The sequence below is a fragment of the Mesoplodon densirostris genome, chromosome 11 (assembly GCF_025265405.1).
Source record: "Mesoplodon densirostris isolate mMesDen1 chromosome 11, mMesDen1 primary haplotype, whole genome shotgun sequence".
Taxonomy (NCBI): Eukaryota; Metazoa; Chordata; class Mammalia; order Artiodactyla; family Ziphiidae; genus Mesoplodon; species Mesoplodon densirostris.
The window spans coordinates 13,869,541-13,889,146 of record NC_082671.1 but is presented as its reverse complement, the minus strand read 5'-3'; the positions used below and the strand labels follow the sequence as shown (position 1 = coordinate 13,889,146).

The 19,606-nt window shown below is 38.9% G+C and overlaps 1 protein-coding gene across 1 annotated transcript in view; it reads right to left on the bottom strand.

Moving 5' to 3' along the window:
• The window catches only part of PTPRO (protein tyrosine phosphatase receptor type O), a 230,434-nt gene that overhangs the window by 40,381 nt on the left and 170,447 nt on the right, over positions 1–19,606 (bottom strand). Inside the window, 2 exon segments of the mRNA XM_060114152.1 lie at positions 1,468–1,600; positions 4,108–4,247. Of these exon segments, the coding sequence (XP_059970135.1) occupies positions 1,468–1,600; positions 4,108–4,247 (273 nt within the window).

Below are 19,606 nucleotides of genomic sequence, written 5' to 3'. Positions count from 1 at the left end.
TGCCATCTGCTGCAGCACTTAACACATTGCTAGCAGTAGGCATTCTGATGATCTGTAACCATATGTTTAGAGGTTTTTCCATCTGCACAACTCAAGAGATTAAACTTATTAATAAGTTGCAGGGTCTTTAAGAACAGGGGTTCCTCTCATATACTAGGTCTTCTATGATCCATCTTCAATGGCACTTACACATTGCCTACTTCACACAGTATCTGGAAGACTAAGATGTTAAAGGTGGGAATGTATATCAAATATTTTTATAAAACTCTTAAAAGTGGACCAGAGAAAAAGGGGAGATGCCATCCTCTGCATTGGTCACAAAGTCACAGAACTGGCTGGCCTGCACAATCTCTAAGGCTTTTGGTATTTTCCACATTCCATTTGGGCCATCTTGGTTCCATTTTATGGGTAGAAGTACTTGAACAGAAAGAACATTAGACTCATGGTCAGAAGAGACTGTTCAAGTTTGCTTGATTATTACCTGCCATTTGGGGAAACTATTTTACCAGTCTCTTCTGGCCTCATTTTCCTCACTTGCAAGTACGTTTAATAATATCACCTGTTTCACTGGATTGCTGTACAGATGACAAAGAACCATGAACATTAAAGTATTTTTAGAAAATGTAAAAGGATGTCAAAATGAGAGACCATTAATATACTTTTCAGGTCTATTTTTGCCCTCACTTCTGAAAAAGCAAAAACTAAAAACAGAAAATAAAAAAGTCTATTCTAGTGGTCACTGGATGTAGTGGCAAAACATATTAATGTTATGTAAATGAAAACGAACCAGTAAAGGCATAATGTGATGGTAAGGGTGGTTTTATTACAGGCAGCTTCAGAGAGGGTCTCAGATTACAGAATTAGACTCAAGCAGGGAAGTAAAACAAATAATGTAACTCAGAAAAAGAATAAGGAAATAGCATTATTCTGGACTTTTCATTAATATCTAATTTCCCCAATTATACTTTCTGCTTGACTGGAAATTTTTCTGCTTTGACCCAGTAATTTAGGTTCACCATTATTTGATCAGTGACGGCTAAAAGTCAAGGCTAGAATAGATGCACCTGACCTGATTAGGGTACTGTGGGTACCACTGAAGAGGATGATGGGGGATGATGAAATTGATGATAACAACTAGCATTTAGACAGCCTGTGCTAGAGCTTTATGTACTTTATTTCTAAGCCTGAAAACAACTCAACAAGGTACATATTATTATTCCAGTTTTACAGATGAAGAAACAAAGGTTCAGAGATAGTAAATATCTTTCCCTAAATCACATAACTAATCAGTGCAGTTAGGGATTGGAATTAAAGTTTTCCTGAACTCAAAGCTTGGAATTTTTCAATGAAAGCTGAGTTTTATTTTTTTAAAAAGATGGATTATATATATTTAAAAAGAAAACTTAAGGAAAATCTGGAAAGATCTAATTTCCAAAGACACCAGAGTCCACTAATGCCTGTAATTACCCATTGTTGAGACGGCTATGAATGTAGGGACACTGGGGCTGTCATGACTAAAGCTGGTGACACTACAGTTGTAGGCAGTGGCAGGAAGGAGGCTGGAGATGGTCACGACATGAGAAGAAACAGAAATCGGTTCCTGGAGATGCAGAAAACAAGATAAATGTTATGTTATCTTCATCTATTTTGGTTTTTAAATTATCAGTATTTTTCATAGTTGAGTAGGTAACGTGTGTGCACAGAGTAAAAAATTTAAAAAACAAAAAAGGAAGCAGTGAAAAATATTTCCTTCTTTCTGTACTTCCCATCTACCCAATTCTCTTCTATGGAAGCAGCCACTGTTGTCAGGTAGGTTATTTTTCTTCACATCTGTATTTTATGGATGTATAAACATGAAAGAATATAGTTAAAAATGTAAGTGCTAACATAGTTTACACATCATTCTGCTTATTTTTTATCTTGTTTATCAGTATATTTTGGCACTCTTTTCATATTAGCACAAATAAAGCTATTTCATTTTAGGGGTTGCATAGAAATCCAGTGAAAGAACATACTTTATTTAACCAGTCCCCTATTAATAAATGTTTACACATTCTCTGATTTTTTGCTATTATTAACCATGCAACAATGAATATAACTTCACAATTATGGGAACATAGGTATACGTACACACATTCATTTAATATATGTATATATATACACATATGTATTCATACACAAAACCTGTGTGCATATGTGTGTGTATGTATGTATGAATATACATACATATACAACCACTCATATTCCTAGAAGTTGAATTGCTGGCTCAAAAAGTTATATATTTTTAATTTTGTAAGCTATTGACAAATTATCTTCCATAGACATTTTCCAAGGGACCCACCTACCATCAGTGTGTGACAATGCCTGTTTCCTTACATCTGTTTCTACACAACAAATTTGCAAACTTTTTGAGCTTTTCTAATCTTATTAGTGGAAGTTGTACCTCATCATAGTTTTATTTTGCATTTCTTTCATCATGAGTGAGCTTGATCATCTTTTTCTATGTTTAAGAACATTTTGTGTTTATTTTCTATGAAATATTTATTTTGGTTTGTTGGTCTTTATCTTTTTCATTTGTAGTAGATCTTTGTATATTAAGAACACTATCCCCTTTGTCTGCATTCTCGGCTTTTAAATAGCATCCACCAAAGGCATAAAGACTTTGTGTTCTCCAAAACATTTAATATTAACTTATTCTTGAGTAGAAGAAGCTGTTAATTTGGTGGACCAATGGCCAGACACTGATAAGTACAACTGCACAGTATAAAAAGATGAGGCAGCATAATACTGTTTTTCAAAACAAGGATCTGAAAACAACTCTGCCTAAAGAGGTGAGAGCCATGAGCATGGATTTCCCACTCCCATCTCTTTCACAATCCCATAAAAGAATGATTCTAAGGAAAGATTTTTGCTAACAGGACTCAGTTGTAGTAACTGTTGTTTTCTTAAAGGGAGACATTACTGTAGTTGCAGAGAAGAAAATTCACTACTGGCAGAGTAGCTATTTTCCAAAAGGATTCTTAGGATAGAAAAAAGATTCAGCTGTTCAGTACAGATCAAAAAGAGATACATTTGCAGAACAGACTATCAAAAGGGGAAAGAAATCAAAGCAAATTATTTTAACACTCGTATGAAAAGATTCGTACTCCCAGAAATCCTTTTTTCTTTTCAATCTCATGAACTGCATTATTTAAAAAACATCAATTATTCATGTTCATAGTATTAGTCTTTGCACTGTATTTTGTGACATCCCTCACAAATTTGCCCTTTTCCTTCCACATCTGGCTGTAAAATAGTTTTTTCTTGTGGTTTCATTACCTGCTCACGTCCATTTCTCTCCTTCCATTCAATTTAACCTCGTGAAAAACTCAGTATTCATCACATCTGCTATTTGTCATTCTGAAGGTTTAACGATCACCCCTCTCAGTGTTCATTTTCCCAAACAAAATCGTCTTCCTTACTAACTTCTTTTAAATTCTCTTGGTAGTATGGATCTCTATTCTGGCACTTACATTTTATTTTAATTATTTCTACTCGAGTGAAATATCCACAATTAAATGAAAAACATTTTTTGAAGGCAAGTATTGATTCTATGATTTGTGTCCCATACGATGCCTTTCTCATAAGTGGCAATTAGTTCATGTTTGTTAAATTATATTTTATATGGCAGTGTCTTTATCCCTTCCATCAGTTTAATGGTCAATAGGAAAATGCCTCAATTTAACCTCAATATGACCTGGAGTGGCTAAGAACTGGGGACAAACGCAAGAGGGAGGAGATATGGGGATATATGTATATGTATAGCTGATTCACTTTGTTATACAGCAGAAACTAACACATCATTGTAAAGCAATTCTACTCCAATAAAGATGTTAAAAAACAAGATAAATACAAAGATGGAAATAAACTTTGTGATTTGGCAAGTTGGTTATGACACATTTTGGGCTTGCTCTAAGAATAATTTTAAATTTCTATCACTGAAAACCAAAAGTGTACATGAAAATTTTCATTTTATATCATTCAAAGAAAGAGAAGATTTTCACTTTGCTTGCATAATGAGCCTTAATCAAAATTAACTCAGAAAAGGAAAATACGAGCATACAGTACCTGGAGTTTTATTTCCTGACTGGAGCCAACTTGTTGACAGAAGACTTCGAAGAAATCAGCTACTCCCTCTTCCACCCACAGCAAAGTCACTGAGGTCTGGGTTTTATTCACTGCAAAGAGTGATTTTGGAGGAGCTGGTTCTGAGCAAAGATAAGTTAAACAAATTAATTTAATCTAAAATATTCTTCCTTCCTTCATTAATCAAAAGAAAAAATAGGCAAAAAATTCCAAATATAGGTAGTTAAGAGCACCATAAAGAGTGTATATTGCTTTCAAAATATGTCCTTTTACAAAGACGGTCATTTAACTTGCAAGGCAGAAGATTTTGCATCTTTCATTTTATACTTCTCTTTTTGTAACACTTCTGTTTTCTACTTCAGCTTTATTATAGACATAATCTATTAATAGTTTTTGTGTCATCTACACTGGAGTTAGCACTGCCCATATGATACCGAATTTTCTGGGTGAGAAACAAAAATCTGTACTGAAAAGACTGAGAAAAATGAAAGTGGTGTGCTCCCTTCTTATAGGGAGATTCAGTCTGGTGATAAGCCAAGAACCTGCCTTCCTTTCTCGGGAGACTATTTGGAATAATTTAGCCGGAGGAATGGCTTCTTGAAAATTTAGTCAAAATTAAGAGGATTAAAGCTAAAGAGATAATATGATTTTCAAGGAAGAGGATTGATGGAAGAGGACTGGATGGTTGATAAAATGTTAGAGGACTGATTTCTTTATCTTATTCTTTTAGACATTTAATTTTGATCAATAAATTAATCCATTAGTTAAGTAAACCATTCTATCTGTGCCCTTTCATATGCCTTTCCAGTAACTGAGTCACTGGACTTGTAGGCTTGATACCAACGCCTGTCTGTTCCCCAGTTCTAGGAGGTGGTCTGCTCTCTTGTTCCCAATTGCTGAATCTCTCCTGGTCCCCTCCTTGTGCCCGTGTCCTTTGGGCATTGCTCTTCCCTCAAGTTCCTACAGTACACAAAGTGCTATGCCTGAATCCAAGTTCTTAAGCCAGGGTCCCTCTTACCTGCTGTCAGATCTCCTTGACATTGCTTGTTTGGACAAACATCTTGCTGTCAGGTTCACATAATAACATACTCTCCCCATCAGCATGTCCCTGACAGACAGCTCTCCACACTGTTTGCTTGTTACTTGGATTTCTTTTCATTATCTGCCTCACCCTTCCAAGTCTGTTCTACAGCTCCTGGTGTTTAGCAAAGAAGCCCTAGAAGCCATTTCACTCTTTTGACAAGTGATATGTCTTTGTGGGGGGAAGGTCTGGACCTTCTTTCTGGAATATCATCATCATGTCCAGAACCGAGAAGTTTGTCAGAATCATTCTTGACGTGATCTATTGCAGTAATCTAAATTTGTGTCCAACTGAAAAAGAAGCATTTTCCTTTCCAGAGGCAACCTGACAAATTTGGGCACAAGAGCTGAAGGAGGAAATAAATGAGCTGGTCTTGGGCAAGTATAACTCACAATAGATGTCAGGACCCCTTTCTCATTTGCAATGAATTGTTCATTCCTCTAGACATTGTATCATCTCACTTGCCCTATGATGAAGACTGTTGATGAAACACAGAAGTCTACTTCCACTTTTACATTCTTCATAATTGTCACTGCTAATAGCATTATGAGTCAGAGACTAAGTCCTCCAGTGATTCTGACTCCTGCAGAACTTGGATCTTTGGAAACAAGTGTGAGGTTGTCTGAAGCAGAGATAGATGATCTGTTAGGCTGAGCCTGGGCTACGTCTCTTTAAAAGATACAGACTGTGGAACTGCTCCTTGGAGTGAGTTTCTCGGACTATGATTAGAATCCCTAGGACATCCATATATTTTTTCCTGATGGGTAGATAAAATCAGTTTAGTTATCTGATATGAACATTGCCCAGATCCTAATCTCTGGATCCAACTTTTTACGTATTGATTTCCCATCATCTATCATCTGTTCTTACTCAAGTATCTCACTATTAACCTCAACTCCATAAGGTTAAAATGGAATGTGGAGTCCTTGCCTTTCCTCAAATTGTTTCTGCTTTCCACCTGCCCCTGATTCTGTCCTGAGCAGCATCATTATTTCAATGGTCTAAGCTGACAATTTTGAGGCTCTCCTCTTGCTTCTCAGTCTCAGATCCCATTATCTTTTAATACTTCCTTTCATCTCTTCCTTTTATTTATTCCTTTTATTATATTGCACATCCAAGCTTTTGCCATCACACTTGGTATTCATTACAACAGCCCCTTATTCCCTTTCCCTGCCTCTTACTTGATTTTTTCTTCGTTTTGCCAGTGATGGTTTAAAAGGTCTTAAAACACCACTTTGCTTCTGTTAGATCCTACCTGTGCAATGATCTATTGTGATCAATGTCTATGGTGTCAAATCCAAATATGCCAAGTGTTAAAGATTCTACGTACACTAGCCACTTGTCACTCATCACCACCATCTCTCCCGCACAGACATGCTGCCCCGTAAAGCCAGTCTTCCCACTGACCATCACACAGGTATTACTCTATCTCAACTCATGTATTTCCCCTCAGTGTACTCTTTCTTCTCTTCTGATCATCTTAAAGAAAACGTCTTACCTTCTCCTTGAAGCCTTATCTGATGACTGTCTCTTTATGCTCTATCCCTTCTCTGACCTTCTATTGCCCTTAACTATTTCCTGTGTGGCCTATGTGAGTGAAGTCCTCATTCCACTGGGTCCTATGAGATTCTTTAAGAATGGCGGCCATGTGTTATAAATTATTTCATCTTTATTTTGAAACAGCCAAGTGTAGGGACTCAATAAATGTTATCTATTGACAGATTTAAAACATAAGTCAAGATTCATTAAACAGAGGCGTTAGGATTCAAGCATCAGGTAAGACCAGACAGGCATTGTGTTTTGATATCTCTGCCTTTTTATAGTGATTATATTTGTAAAAAGTCATCAGCTCTCTGTGGCAGGGTCAAGGACTGTTGTGAATTAGAAGTTTTCTCAGTGGCCCAAGAAATATGATTTAGATAATGGAGTAGGGATTTCTTTGAGCCTAGCTGAGAATGTGGACCTAGGTGAGAAGTAGATCCTCAGGAAAATCTCCAAAGGATCTGGGACCTCAAACAGCCAAGTAACATTTTTTTTCCCTCAGGTGGTATATGAGGCAATAGATTATTCCAAGATCACTATACCCATTATCTCTGCATTCTTTTCTGAAAGATATAATGCATTCCAGTTCTGCATTGTGAATGCAGACTCACAACTCATTCAGTTGTTAATGAGTAACATTCACAAATCACCTGCTTGAAGACTTATGATCTTTTGATAGGTATATTTTCCTAGATATATTAGGGAGAATTTCCGCACTACTATTCCAAAGAAAATAAAGTTATCACAATATTTCATAAGTGGAGGTGTAATTAGATTGGGAGGGGATTATAATTAAATTTCACTACTCAAGACAACATCTGCCCCAGGGAATGTATTAAAATATTGGAATTATACTGTGCAACACAGTAGCTACTAGCCACATGTGGCTACTGAACGCTTGAAATGTGGCTAGTCTGAATTGAGAGGTGCTGCATGAGTAAAATACAGATTAGATTTCAAAGACTTTAGTATGAAGAAAGAATAAAAATATCGCACTAATATTTCTTTACATTGATTACACGTTGGAATGATACTACTTTGGATTTACTGGGTTAAGTAAAGTATATTAAACTCAACTTCACCTATTTCTTTCTACTATTTTGTAATACAACTACTAGAAAATTTAAAATTACATTTGTGGCTCTCACCATATTTGAATTGCATAGTACTGGGTTAGAACATTTCTTCCTGTTTGGTAGAGAAGTCTGGAAATTCTTGGCAGAAACTGGTCAGAGGGGTTCCCCTTCTGCTGTCTATCTTTCCTCATGAGAAGGCAAGGTCAGCTCAGCCTCATAGCTTAGGATGGCTTAGAGGTTCATGTTTCCCATCCTTAGAAACAAGACTAAAAATGGTGAATGGCTAAATATTGTTTAGACAGTTTCATATGGTGGGGAATACATTGACACACAAAAGCCTCTTGAGTGGTCTGTGCCTCTGTTATGGCTTAAATTGTGTTCCCTAAAATTCACATGTGGAAGCCCTAAACCCCAGCACCTCAGAATGTGACTGTGATTGGAGATAGGGCCTTTCAACAGGTGATTATGTTAAAATGAAGCTATTAGGGTGGGCCCTAATCCAATCTGGCTAGTGTCCTTGTAAGAAGAGGATGTTTAAGCATTCAAAGAGGCACCAAGAATGAATGGGTACAGAGAAAGGACCATGTGAGGACACAGCTAGAAGGTGGCCATCTGCAAGCCAAGGAGAGAGGCCTCAGAAGAAACCAAACCTGCCAACACCTTGATCTTGGACTTCTAGCCTCCAGAAATGTGAGAAAATACACTTCTGTTGTTTAAGCCCCACGGCCCGTAGTATTTTGTTTTGGCAGCCCTAGCAAACTAATATGGTCTCTTATTGCTCAAAATATCAAATTCCACCTAGTTCATAAAGGAGAGAGACATGAAGCCTTTTAAAATTTTGTTAAGAGTAAATGAGCCTTAATTTAATGTATACAAAACACTTTATATAATATAAAGAGTCATGTACGTATTAGTTACAGAACAGCTTCTGGTTATCATTTTCTATCTCCCTAAATGACATTTTAAATTTCTTCAAAATTCCCTCTGCTCCATAATGTCAGATGTCCTTTTGTTTAAAATAATTTCCAAATCCATGATATTTGATATGAGAACCTACGGATATGAAGAAAGGAGATAGACATACTATCTTTACAAAATGGGGTACAGATACAGGGTTGTTTGCCTTTAAATATGCTAATCATTGCAAGTGTTATACTCAACTATTTGGTCCTCTCTTTCCTTCTCTTCTCTCCCCTTCAGTGCCCCTCCTACTTGTGTTGGGGATCCAACCTAATTTTATAAGAAAATCAAGTACTATGCATAAAACATGGACTGAATGGAAAGCAGTAACGTTATCTCTACCACTTAATTTAGGATGGATTATGAGAGGCTCACGGTGCTGCCCAGGATCTCCGGGAAGTGAAGGTGACATTGGGTGAAGTGTGAGCAAGTATTTGATTCACATTCTCTGCTCTGGCAGCAAAGCTCTTCCTTTCCCTGGGAATTCCAAAGGGAGTCAGGTGTAATATTCAGCCTTGGAGCAGAACGGAATGTATTTATTGCCTAAAATCCATCTTTCTCTGACAGTTATTACATTGTTTCTTATTTTAATGTGACTCATTAGTTTAGCTGGTGATAGAATTATGTTAATGAGGCTAAGGTTAAATCCATAAAAGCTTACTGGTTTTATTTCATTTGTATTTCATACCTTTAAACTTGGTGAGTTGTTTTACAAATGTGTGACATTGATGATAAGGAGAATTCAATAGAAAAACATTGTAAAAAATGATTGACATGGCAAAATCTATTTTTAATCCTCAGCCTGACTGACAGCAATTTGTTAGTATCCTCTTCATACACAAAAGCTGGTCTTTAACATCTGTATTAGAGTAAGTCTTTTAAATTGATTTTTATTTTCCTCATCTCAAGCCACAGAACATATATTCAACTTGGCCAAAGAAAACATCTGTGACTTAAGCAGTGTAAGCTGCATAAATTACCTTCAACTTGGTCAAAAACAGCATCTGCAGAAGAGAGCACTCTTTGAAAAGAAAAAAACCCCAAAAAATCCTAAGGGTGAGTTAAGATTGATATGCCATGAAATTAAGAAGAGGAAAATGTATATTAAACAACAGTCACCTTTGTTAGATCTGAAGTTTATCAGGCCTATTCTCTTACTGACTTTGGGAGATTCTTTTCCTCTGTACACTTAATAAGTAATTAGAACATTTAAAATAACATTGGGGAATATAAAAATATTCAGGCAAATACTTCGCAATAAATTACAATTAGCCCCTTTTCATATACAGAACATAGACATTTCTTAGGAATTAGAAATACCTGGCATTTTCATTACATTTTAAATAAATTCTTTATAGCTTAATAATAGCAAGTGTAATATCCTTTTCTGCGAATCATTGGGTAAGTTATGGTATTACCAGCTCAAGTAATTTCTAAAGATTAGTAGAATTTTTCAGAGAAATCTCTCTTTTAACTTAGTTTAAAACAAAATATCTGACTTCCTCCTTTGTTGGTTCCAGGAATATGTGGTTTTGTTTGGCATTTTTATTAGTTAGGACTTAGATATTGCACAATTCTTAGAAAAAGGTAGCTACTCTTACTGTATCATCAGCCTTGTCGCCTTTACTCTGAACTCAGTTATGAACTAAATCCTAAAACTGGAAGAAACATTAAAGATCATTTAGTCCAGACCCTCATTTTGTAGAAGAGGCAGCTGAAATTCAGAGGGCCTAGGTCATCTTTCTAAGGTGACACAATTTGACTGTGAAGGCAAGTACCTCTAGGTAAGGGTCCCCTTCCTGCATCCAGCTTCCTCCCTAAAAGCATGAACATTTTCCATGAATTTCCATGTAACTGGGGACGATGAGGTCTTCTGGAAAGTTCCTTTGCCCAGAAGACCAACTTTTCCAGAGTGGGCACTTGCCTGAGTATTTAAATCAGAGGCAGACATCATGATCATTGTCATATTAGTCCAACATCCAGATTCTTTAAATATATTGAAGGGCAACAAGCAAAACGTGCAAATCACTTTACAGTGGGCAGGAGAAATGATTTTAGGGAAGTGCTGAAATTGTGTGGCATGGCCATGAGCAGCTGGCAAATTGCAGTGACACTCAGAAAACCACTGCAATGAGAAATGGGGGAGACATATATTGAGGACAGGTGTCGGTTAGTCTTGGGCCCAGGAATGGAGCCATGGAACAGTGACATGCCTGGCAGCCTAACCCAGAAAAAAATGCTTGCATGGGGCTGCTGGCCATCAGGAATGTATAAGAACAGTAGCACAGCACTGAACGATCCTCTGCAGACCTAAGGAAATTGCATGTGTTTATAAGAGGTCAATAGATGAGAACTTTCACAAGCTTCCATCATCAATCCCTCCTACTCACACACCCCCTTAATGCCCATAGACTCTGTCATTTATCGTCTTACTACAGATCCTCCCACCCTAAGGCCACACCCTCCAGTGGCACCCTTGGTCCCATCTCCTTTGGCCCATTTGACTAACAAACCTCACTTCTCACCCCAACAAATCTCACCCCAACAAATCTCACCCCAACAAATCTCACCTCTAACTATCCTGCATCATCAATTTCTCCTGCTCCGTTGAATCATTCTGATTAGCTCAATGACAAACTGTTTCCACCCACTTAAAGGCAAGGAAAAACAAAACAAAAACAAAATGCAGGGGACTTCCGGGTAAGATGGCGGAAGAGTAAGACGCGAAGATCACCTTCCTCCCCACGGATACACCAGAAATACAGCTACACGTGGAACAACTCCTACAGAACACCTACTGAATGCTGGCAGAAGACCCCAGACCTCCCAAAAGGCAAGAAACTCCCCACATACCTGGATAGGGCAAAGCGGAGAGATTCCCGCACAGAGGAGCGGTGCCGAGCGGCACTCACCAGCCCGAGAGGCTTGTCTGCTCGCCCGCCGGGGCGGGCGGCGCTGGAAGCTGAGGCTCGGGCTTCGGTCAGAGCACAGGGAGAGGACTGGGGCTGGCGGCGAGAACTCAGCCTGAAGGGGGCTAATGTGCCACAGCTAGCCGGGAGGGAGTCCAGGAAAACTCTGGAGCTGCCGAAGAGGCAAGAGACTTTTTCTTCCCTCTTGGTTTCCTGGTGCGCGAGGAGAGGGGATTAAGAGCGCTGCTTAAAGGGGCTCCACAGATTGGCGCGAGTCGCGACTGAAAGCGCGGAGCACAGTGACGGGCGTGGGACGCTGGGGCTGCTGCTGCCGCCGCCAAGAAGCCTGTGTGCGAGCGCAGGTCACTGTCCACACTGCCCTTCCGGGAGCCTGTGCAGCCTGCCACTGCCGGGGTCCCGGGATCCAGGGGCGGCTTCCCTGGGAGAACGCACGGCATGCCTCGGGCTGGTGCAACGTCACGCCGACCTCTGCCGCTGCAGGCTCGCCCCGCACTCCGTGCCCCTCCCTCCCGCCCGGCCAGAGTGAGCCAGAGTCCCCGAAGAGGCTGCTCCTTTAACCCTGTCCTCTCTGATAGAAGAATAGACGCCCTCCGGCGACCTACATGCAGAGGCGGGGCCAAATCCAAAGCTGAGACCCAGGAGCTGTGAGAACAAAGAAGAGAAAGGGAAACCTCTCCCAGCAGCCTCAGAAGCAGCGGATTAAAGCTCCACAATCAACTTGATGTACCCTGCATCTGTGCAATACATGAATAGACAAGAAATCATCCCAAATTGAGGAACCAGGAGTCAGTGCTGTGCCTCTGAGGTGGGAGAGTCAACTTCAGGACACTGGTCCACAAGAGACCTCCCAGCTCCACATAATATGAAATGGTGAAAATCTTCCAGAGATCTCCATCTCAACACCAGCACCCAGCTTCACTCAACGACCAGCAAGCTACGGTGCTGGACACCCTATGCCAAACAACTAGCAAGACAGGAACACAACGCCACCCATTAGCAGAGAGGTGGCCTAAAATCATAAAAAGTCTGCAGACACCCCAAAACACACCACCAGACGTGGACCTGCCCACCAGAAAGACAAGATCCAGCCTCATCCACCAGAACACAGGCACTAGTCCCCTCCACCAGGAAGCCTACACAACCCACTAAACCAACCTTAGCCACTGGGGACAGACACCAAAAACAATGGGAACTACGAACCTGCAGCCTGCAAAAAGGAGACCCCAAACACAGTAACATAAGCAAAATGAGAAGGCAGAAAAACACACAGCAGGAGAAGGAGCAAGATAAAAACCCACCAGACCTAACAAATGAAGAGGTAATAGGCAGTCTACCTGAAAAAGAATTCAGAATAATGATGGTAAAGATGATCCAAGATTCTATTTCCCAGATCCAAAATCTTGGAAATAGAATAGACAAAATTCAAGAAACAGTTAACAAGGACCTAGAAGAACTAAAGATGAATCAAGCATCGATTAAAAACACAATAAATGAAATGAAAAATACTCTAGATGGGATCAATAGCAGAATAACTGAGGCAGAAGAACGGATAAGTGAGGTGGAAGATAAAATAGTGGAAATAACTGCTGCACAGCAAAATAAAGAAAAAAGAATGAAAAGAATTGAGGACAGTCTCAGAGACCTCTGGGACGACATTAAACGCACCAACATTCGAATTATAGGGGTTCCAGAAGAAGAAGAGAAAAAGAAAGGGACTGAGAAAATATTTGAAGAGATTATAGTTGAAAACTTCCCTAATATGGGAAAGGAAATAGTTAATCAAGTCCAGGAGGCACAGAGAGTCCCATACAGAATAAATCTAAGGAGAAATACGCCAAGACACATATTAATCAAACTGTCAAAAATTAAACACAAAGAAATCATATTAAAAGCAGCAAGGGAAAAACAACAAATACCACACAAGGGAATCCCCATCAGGATAACAGCTGATCTCTCAGCAGAAACTCTACAAGCCAGAAGGGAGTGGCAGGACATAATTAAATAGATGAAGGAGAAAAACCTGCAACCAAGATTACTCTACCCAGCAAGGATCTCATTCAGATTTGATGGAGAAATTAAAACATTTACAGACAAGCAAAAGCTGAGAGAGTTCAGCACCACCAAACCAGCTTTACAACAAATGCTAAAGGAACTTCTCTAGGCAAGAAACACAACGGAAGTAAAAGACCTACAATAACGAACCCAAAACAATTAAGAAAATGGGAATAGGAACATACATATCGATAATTACCTTAAATGTAAATGGACTAAATGCTCCCACCAAAAGACACAGATTGGCTGAATGGATACAAAAACAAGACCCATATATATGCTGTCTACAAGAGACCCACTTCAAACCTAGAGACACATACAGACTGAAAGTAAGGGGATGGAAAAAGGTATTCCATGCAAATGGAAACCAAAAGAAAGAAGGAGTAGCAATTCTCATATCAGACAAAATAGACTTTAAAATAAAGACTACTAGAAGAGACAAAGAAGGACACTACATAATGATCAAGGGATCAATCCAAGAAGAAAATATAACAATTGTAAATATTTATGCACCAAACATAGGAGCACCTCAATACATAAGGCAAATACTAACAGCCATAAAAGGAGAAATCGACAGTAACACAATCATAGTAGGGGACTTTAACACCCCACTTTCACCAATGGACAGATCATCCAAAATGAAAATAAATAAGGAAACACGAGCTTTAAATGATACATTAAACAAGATGGACTTAATTGATATTTATAGGACATTCCATCAAAAAACAACAGAATACACATTTTTCTCAAGTGCTCATGGAACATTCTCCAGGATAGATCATATCTTGGGTCACAAATCAAGCCTTGGTAAATTTAAGAAAATTGAAATTGTATCAAGTATCTTTTCTGACCACAAAGCTATGAGACTAGATATCAATTACAGGAAAAGAGCTGTAAAAAATACAAACACATGGAGGCTAAACAATACACTACTTAATAACGAAGTGATCACTGAAGAAATCAAAGAGGAAATTAAAAAATACCTAGAAACAAATGACAATGGAGACACGATGACCCAAAACCTATGGGATGCAGCAAAAGCAGTTCTAAGAGGGAAGTTTATGGCAATACAATCCCACCTTAAGAAACAGGAAACATCTCGAATAAACAACCTAACTTTGCACCAAAAGCAATTAGAGAAAGAAGAACAAAAACATCCCAAAGTTAGCAGAAGGAAATAAATCATAAAACTCAGATCAGAAATAAATGAAAAAGAAATGAAGGAAACGATAGCAAAGATCAATAAAACTAAAAGCTGGTTCTTTGAGAAGATAAACAAAATTGATAAACCATTAGCCAGACTCATCAAGAAAAAAGGGGAGAAGACTCAAATCAATAGAATTAGAAATGAAAAAGGAGAAGTAACAACTGACACTGCAGAAATACAAAAGATCATCAGAGATTACTATAAGCAACTCTATGCCAATAAAATGGACAATCTGGAAGAAATGGACAAATTCTTAGAAATGCACAACCTGCCAAGACTGAATCAGGAAGAAATAGAAAATATGAACAGACCAATCACAAGCACTGAAATTGAAACTGTGATCAAAAATCTTCCAACAAACAAAAGCCCAGGACCAGATGGCTTCACAGGCGAATTCTATCAAGCATTTAGAGAAGAGCTAACACCTATCTTTCTCAAACTCTTCCAAAATATAGCAGAGGGAGGAACACTCCCAAACTCATTCTACGAGGCCACCATCACCTTGATACCAAAACCAGACAAGTATGTCACAAAGAAAGAAAACTACAGGCCAATATCACTGATGAACATAGATGCAAAAATCCTCAACAAAATACTAGCAAACAGAATCCAACAGCACATTAAAAGGATCATACACCATGATCAAGTGGGGATTATTCCAGGAATGCAAGGATTCTTCAATATACGCAAATCAATCAACGTGATACACCATATTAACAAATTGAAGGAGAAAAACCATATGATCATCTCAATAGATGCAGAGAAAGCTTTCGACAAAATTCAACACCCATTTATGATAAAAACCCTGCAGAAAGTAGGCATAGGGGGAACTTTCCTCAACATAATAAAGGCCATATATGACAAACCCACAGCCAGCATCGTCCTCAATGGTGAAAAACTGAAACCATTTCCACTAAGATCAGGAACAAGACAAGGTTGCCCACTCTCACCACTCTTATTCAAGATAGTTTAGGAAGTTTTAGCCACAGCAATCAGAGAAGAAAAGGAAATAAAAGGAATCCAAATTGGAAAAGAAGAAGTAAAGCTGTCACTGTTTGCAGATGACATGATACTATACATAGAGAATCCTAAAGATGCTACCAGAAAACTACTAGAGCTAATCAATAATTTGGTAAAGTTGCAGGATACAAAATTAATGCACAGAAATCTCTGGCATTCCTATATACTAATGATGAAAAATCTGAAAGTGAAATCAAGGAAACACTCCCATTTACCATTGCAACAAAAAGAATAAAATATCTAGGAATAAACCTACCTAAGGAGACAAAAGACCTGTATGCAGAAAATTATAAGACACTGATGAAAGAAAGATGATACAAATAGATGGAGAGATGTACCATGTTCTTGGATTGGAAGAATCAACATTGTGAAAATGACTCTACTACCCAAAGCAATCTACAGATTCAATGCAATCCCTATCAAACTACCACTGGCATTTTTCACAGAACTAGAGCAAAAAATTTCACAATTTGTATGGAAACACAAAAGACCCCGAATAGCCAAAGCAATCTTGAGAACGAAAAATGGAGCTGGAGGAATCAGGCTCCCTGACTTCAGACTATACTACAAGACAATCAAGACAGTATGGTACTGGCACAAAAACAGAAAGGTAGATCAATGGAACAGGATAGAAAGTCCAGAGATAAAGCCACGGACATATGGTCACCTTATCTTTGATAAAGGAGGCAGGAATGTACAGTGGAGAAAGGACAGTCTCTTCAATAAGTGGTGCTGAGAAAACTGGACAGGGACATGTAAAAGTATGAGATTAGATCACTCCCTAACACCATACACAAAAATAAGCTCAAAATGGATTAAAAACCTAAGTGTAAGGCCAGACACTATCAAACTCTTAGAGGAAAACATAAGCAGAACACTCTATGACATAAATCACAGCAAGATCCTTTTTGACCCACCTCCTAGAGAAATGGAAATAAAGACAAAAATAAACACATGGGACCTAATGAAACTTAAAAGCTTTTGCACAGCAAAGGAAACCATAAAGAAGACCAAAAGACAACCCTCAGAATGGGAGAAAATATTTGCAAATGAAGCAACTGACAAAGGATTAATCTCCAAAATTTATAAGCAGCTCATGCAGCTCAATAACAAAAAAACAAACAACCCAATTCAAAAATGGGCAGAAGACCTAAATAGACATTTCTCCACAGACGATATACAGACTGCCAACAAACACATGAAACGATGCTCAACATCTTTACTCATCAGAGAAATGCAAATCAAAACTACAATGAGATATCATCTCACACCAGTCAGAATGGCCATCATCAAAAAATCTAGAAACAATAAATGCTGGAGAGGGTGTGGAAAAAAGGGAACACTCTTGCACTGCTGGTGGGAATGTGAATTGGTACAGCCACTATGGAGAACGGTATGGAGGTTCCTTAAAAAACTACAAATAGAACTACCATATGACCCAGCAATCCCACTACTGGGCATATACCCTGAGAAAACCATAATTCAAAAAGAGACATGTACAAAAATGTTCATAGCAGCCCTATTTACAATAGCCCAGAGATGGAAACAACCTAAGTGTCCATCATCGGATGAATGGGTAAAGAAGATGTGGCACATATATACAATGGAATATTACTCAGCCATAAAAAGAAATGAAATTGAGCTATTTGTAATGAGGTGGATGGACCTAGAGTCTGTCATACAGAGTGAAGTAAGTCAGAAAGAGAAAGACAAATACTGTATGCTGACCCATATATATGGAATTTAAGGAAAAAAAATGTCATGAAGAACATAGGGGTAAGACAGGAATAAAGACACAGACCTACTTGAGAATGGACTTGAGGATATGGGAAGGGGGAAGGGTAAGCTGTGACAAAGTGAAAGAGCGGCATGAACATATATACACTACCAAACGTAAGGTAGATAGCTAGTGGGAAGCAGCCGCATAGCACAGGGAGATCAGCTCGGTGCTTTGTGACCGCCTGGAGGGGTGGGATAGGGAGGGTGGGAGGGAGACGCAAAAGGGAGGGGATATGGGAACATATGTTTATGTATAACTGATTAAATTTGTTATAAAGCAAAAAAAAATGCAAACTTGAATCCTTTTATCCTCAGCTACTGCCCATTTTCTCGCCTTTTTACAGTATCTTACCTCTGCAAAAGTTTAATTCCAGCTGTCTTCAGTTTTTCTGCTTTTGTTATCTTTTTTTTCCTCACTCACCACTCCACCCAAATGCCTTCTCTGCAAATCACCAATGACTTCTGGGTTGCTAAGATCAGTGATCAATTCTCATTTGTTGTCTAACTTATCAACAAACTTGACATGCTGATCACTGTCTATTCACTCAAGTACTTTCTTTGTTTGGCTCTTAGGACATCACATTTTATGTGCTTCTTCTTACTTCACTGGCCACTTTTTCTCAGGCTCCTTTGCTGGTTCTCCCTCACCACTTCCACTTTTAAAAGTTGGGGCACCTAGGGCTTAGTTCTTGGGTAGCCTTCTTTTTTCATTACTTGTTCCCTGATAACCTCATCAAGTCTGTTTTCTGTCTACCCTCATATTTATATTTCCAGTGCTGAAGTCTCCCCAGAACCCAAGCTCCTTTCTCCAACTGCCTACTCAGTAACTGTTCTTTATTGTTTAATAGGCACCTTCAAATGTTGACACATCCCAAACCGAACTTCTGACCTTTCCCCCCAAACCTGCCTCTCCCATAATCTTCCTCAACTCAATAAATTGCACCTTTGTCCTTCCAATTTCTCAGACCCAGAACTTGTCATTTCCCTAGACCTCTTTCATTCATTCATAGACAACACTTAAATCTATCAGTAGATTCTCTCAGCCCCACCTTCAAAATAAATTTTGAATCTGATCACTTTTCATCACTGGTGGAAGCAAGTATAATCCTGTATCTGGATAGACGCTATAGCCTCCTAACCCCAAGGAGGAGGGTGATTATGTAAGTTATCAAAAGTGTCCAGTTGGAATCCTTTTGGGAGGAAAGGGATTGCTAAAGAAGATGACTAGCTTTTTACCTGATCCATAACAGATCTAAATTGGTATCTGAAGCAACTGGAATGAATGGTCATCTTATCGAACTGGTCTCCTGCTTTTACCCTCACCCATGTGATCCCTGGAACTGGTCAGGTCATGTTACTCCTCTCCTTGAACCATCCAGGGGAACATCATCTCCCTCTGGTTAAACCCTGCACGATTTGTTCCCTTGCTACCTTTCTGCCTTCTGAGTTACTCTTCTTCGTCTCTATTCCACGTCAGTGACACTGCCGTCTCAACTTTTCCTTGAACTTTCCAAGTGCAGTGCTGCTTCTTGAACTTTGCATCTGTGGTTCCTTCTGCCTACAGACTCTCCTCCCAGCTACCTGCTCGGCATCCACAGCTCCCTCAGGATTTGGCTGAAATAGCACCTTCACAGTGAAGCTTACTCTATCCCCATCCCTACAAAAACTGCATCCCCACCTGCACCACAGAACTCTTCCTGCTTCATTTTTCTCCATAACACTTATCACCATTTGACATCCTTATAATTTATGCTTATTGTCCTTTTTCTCCACTAGAAGGAGGATAGAAATTTCTGTCAGCTTTGTTCATTTCTGTATCCTCAGCACCTAGATT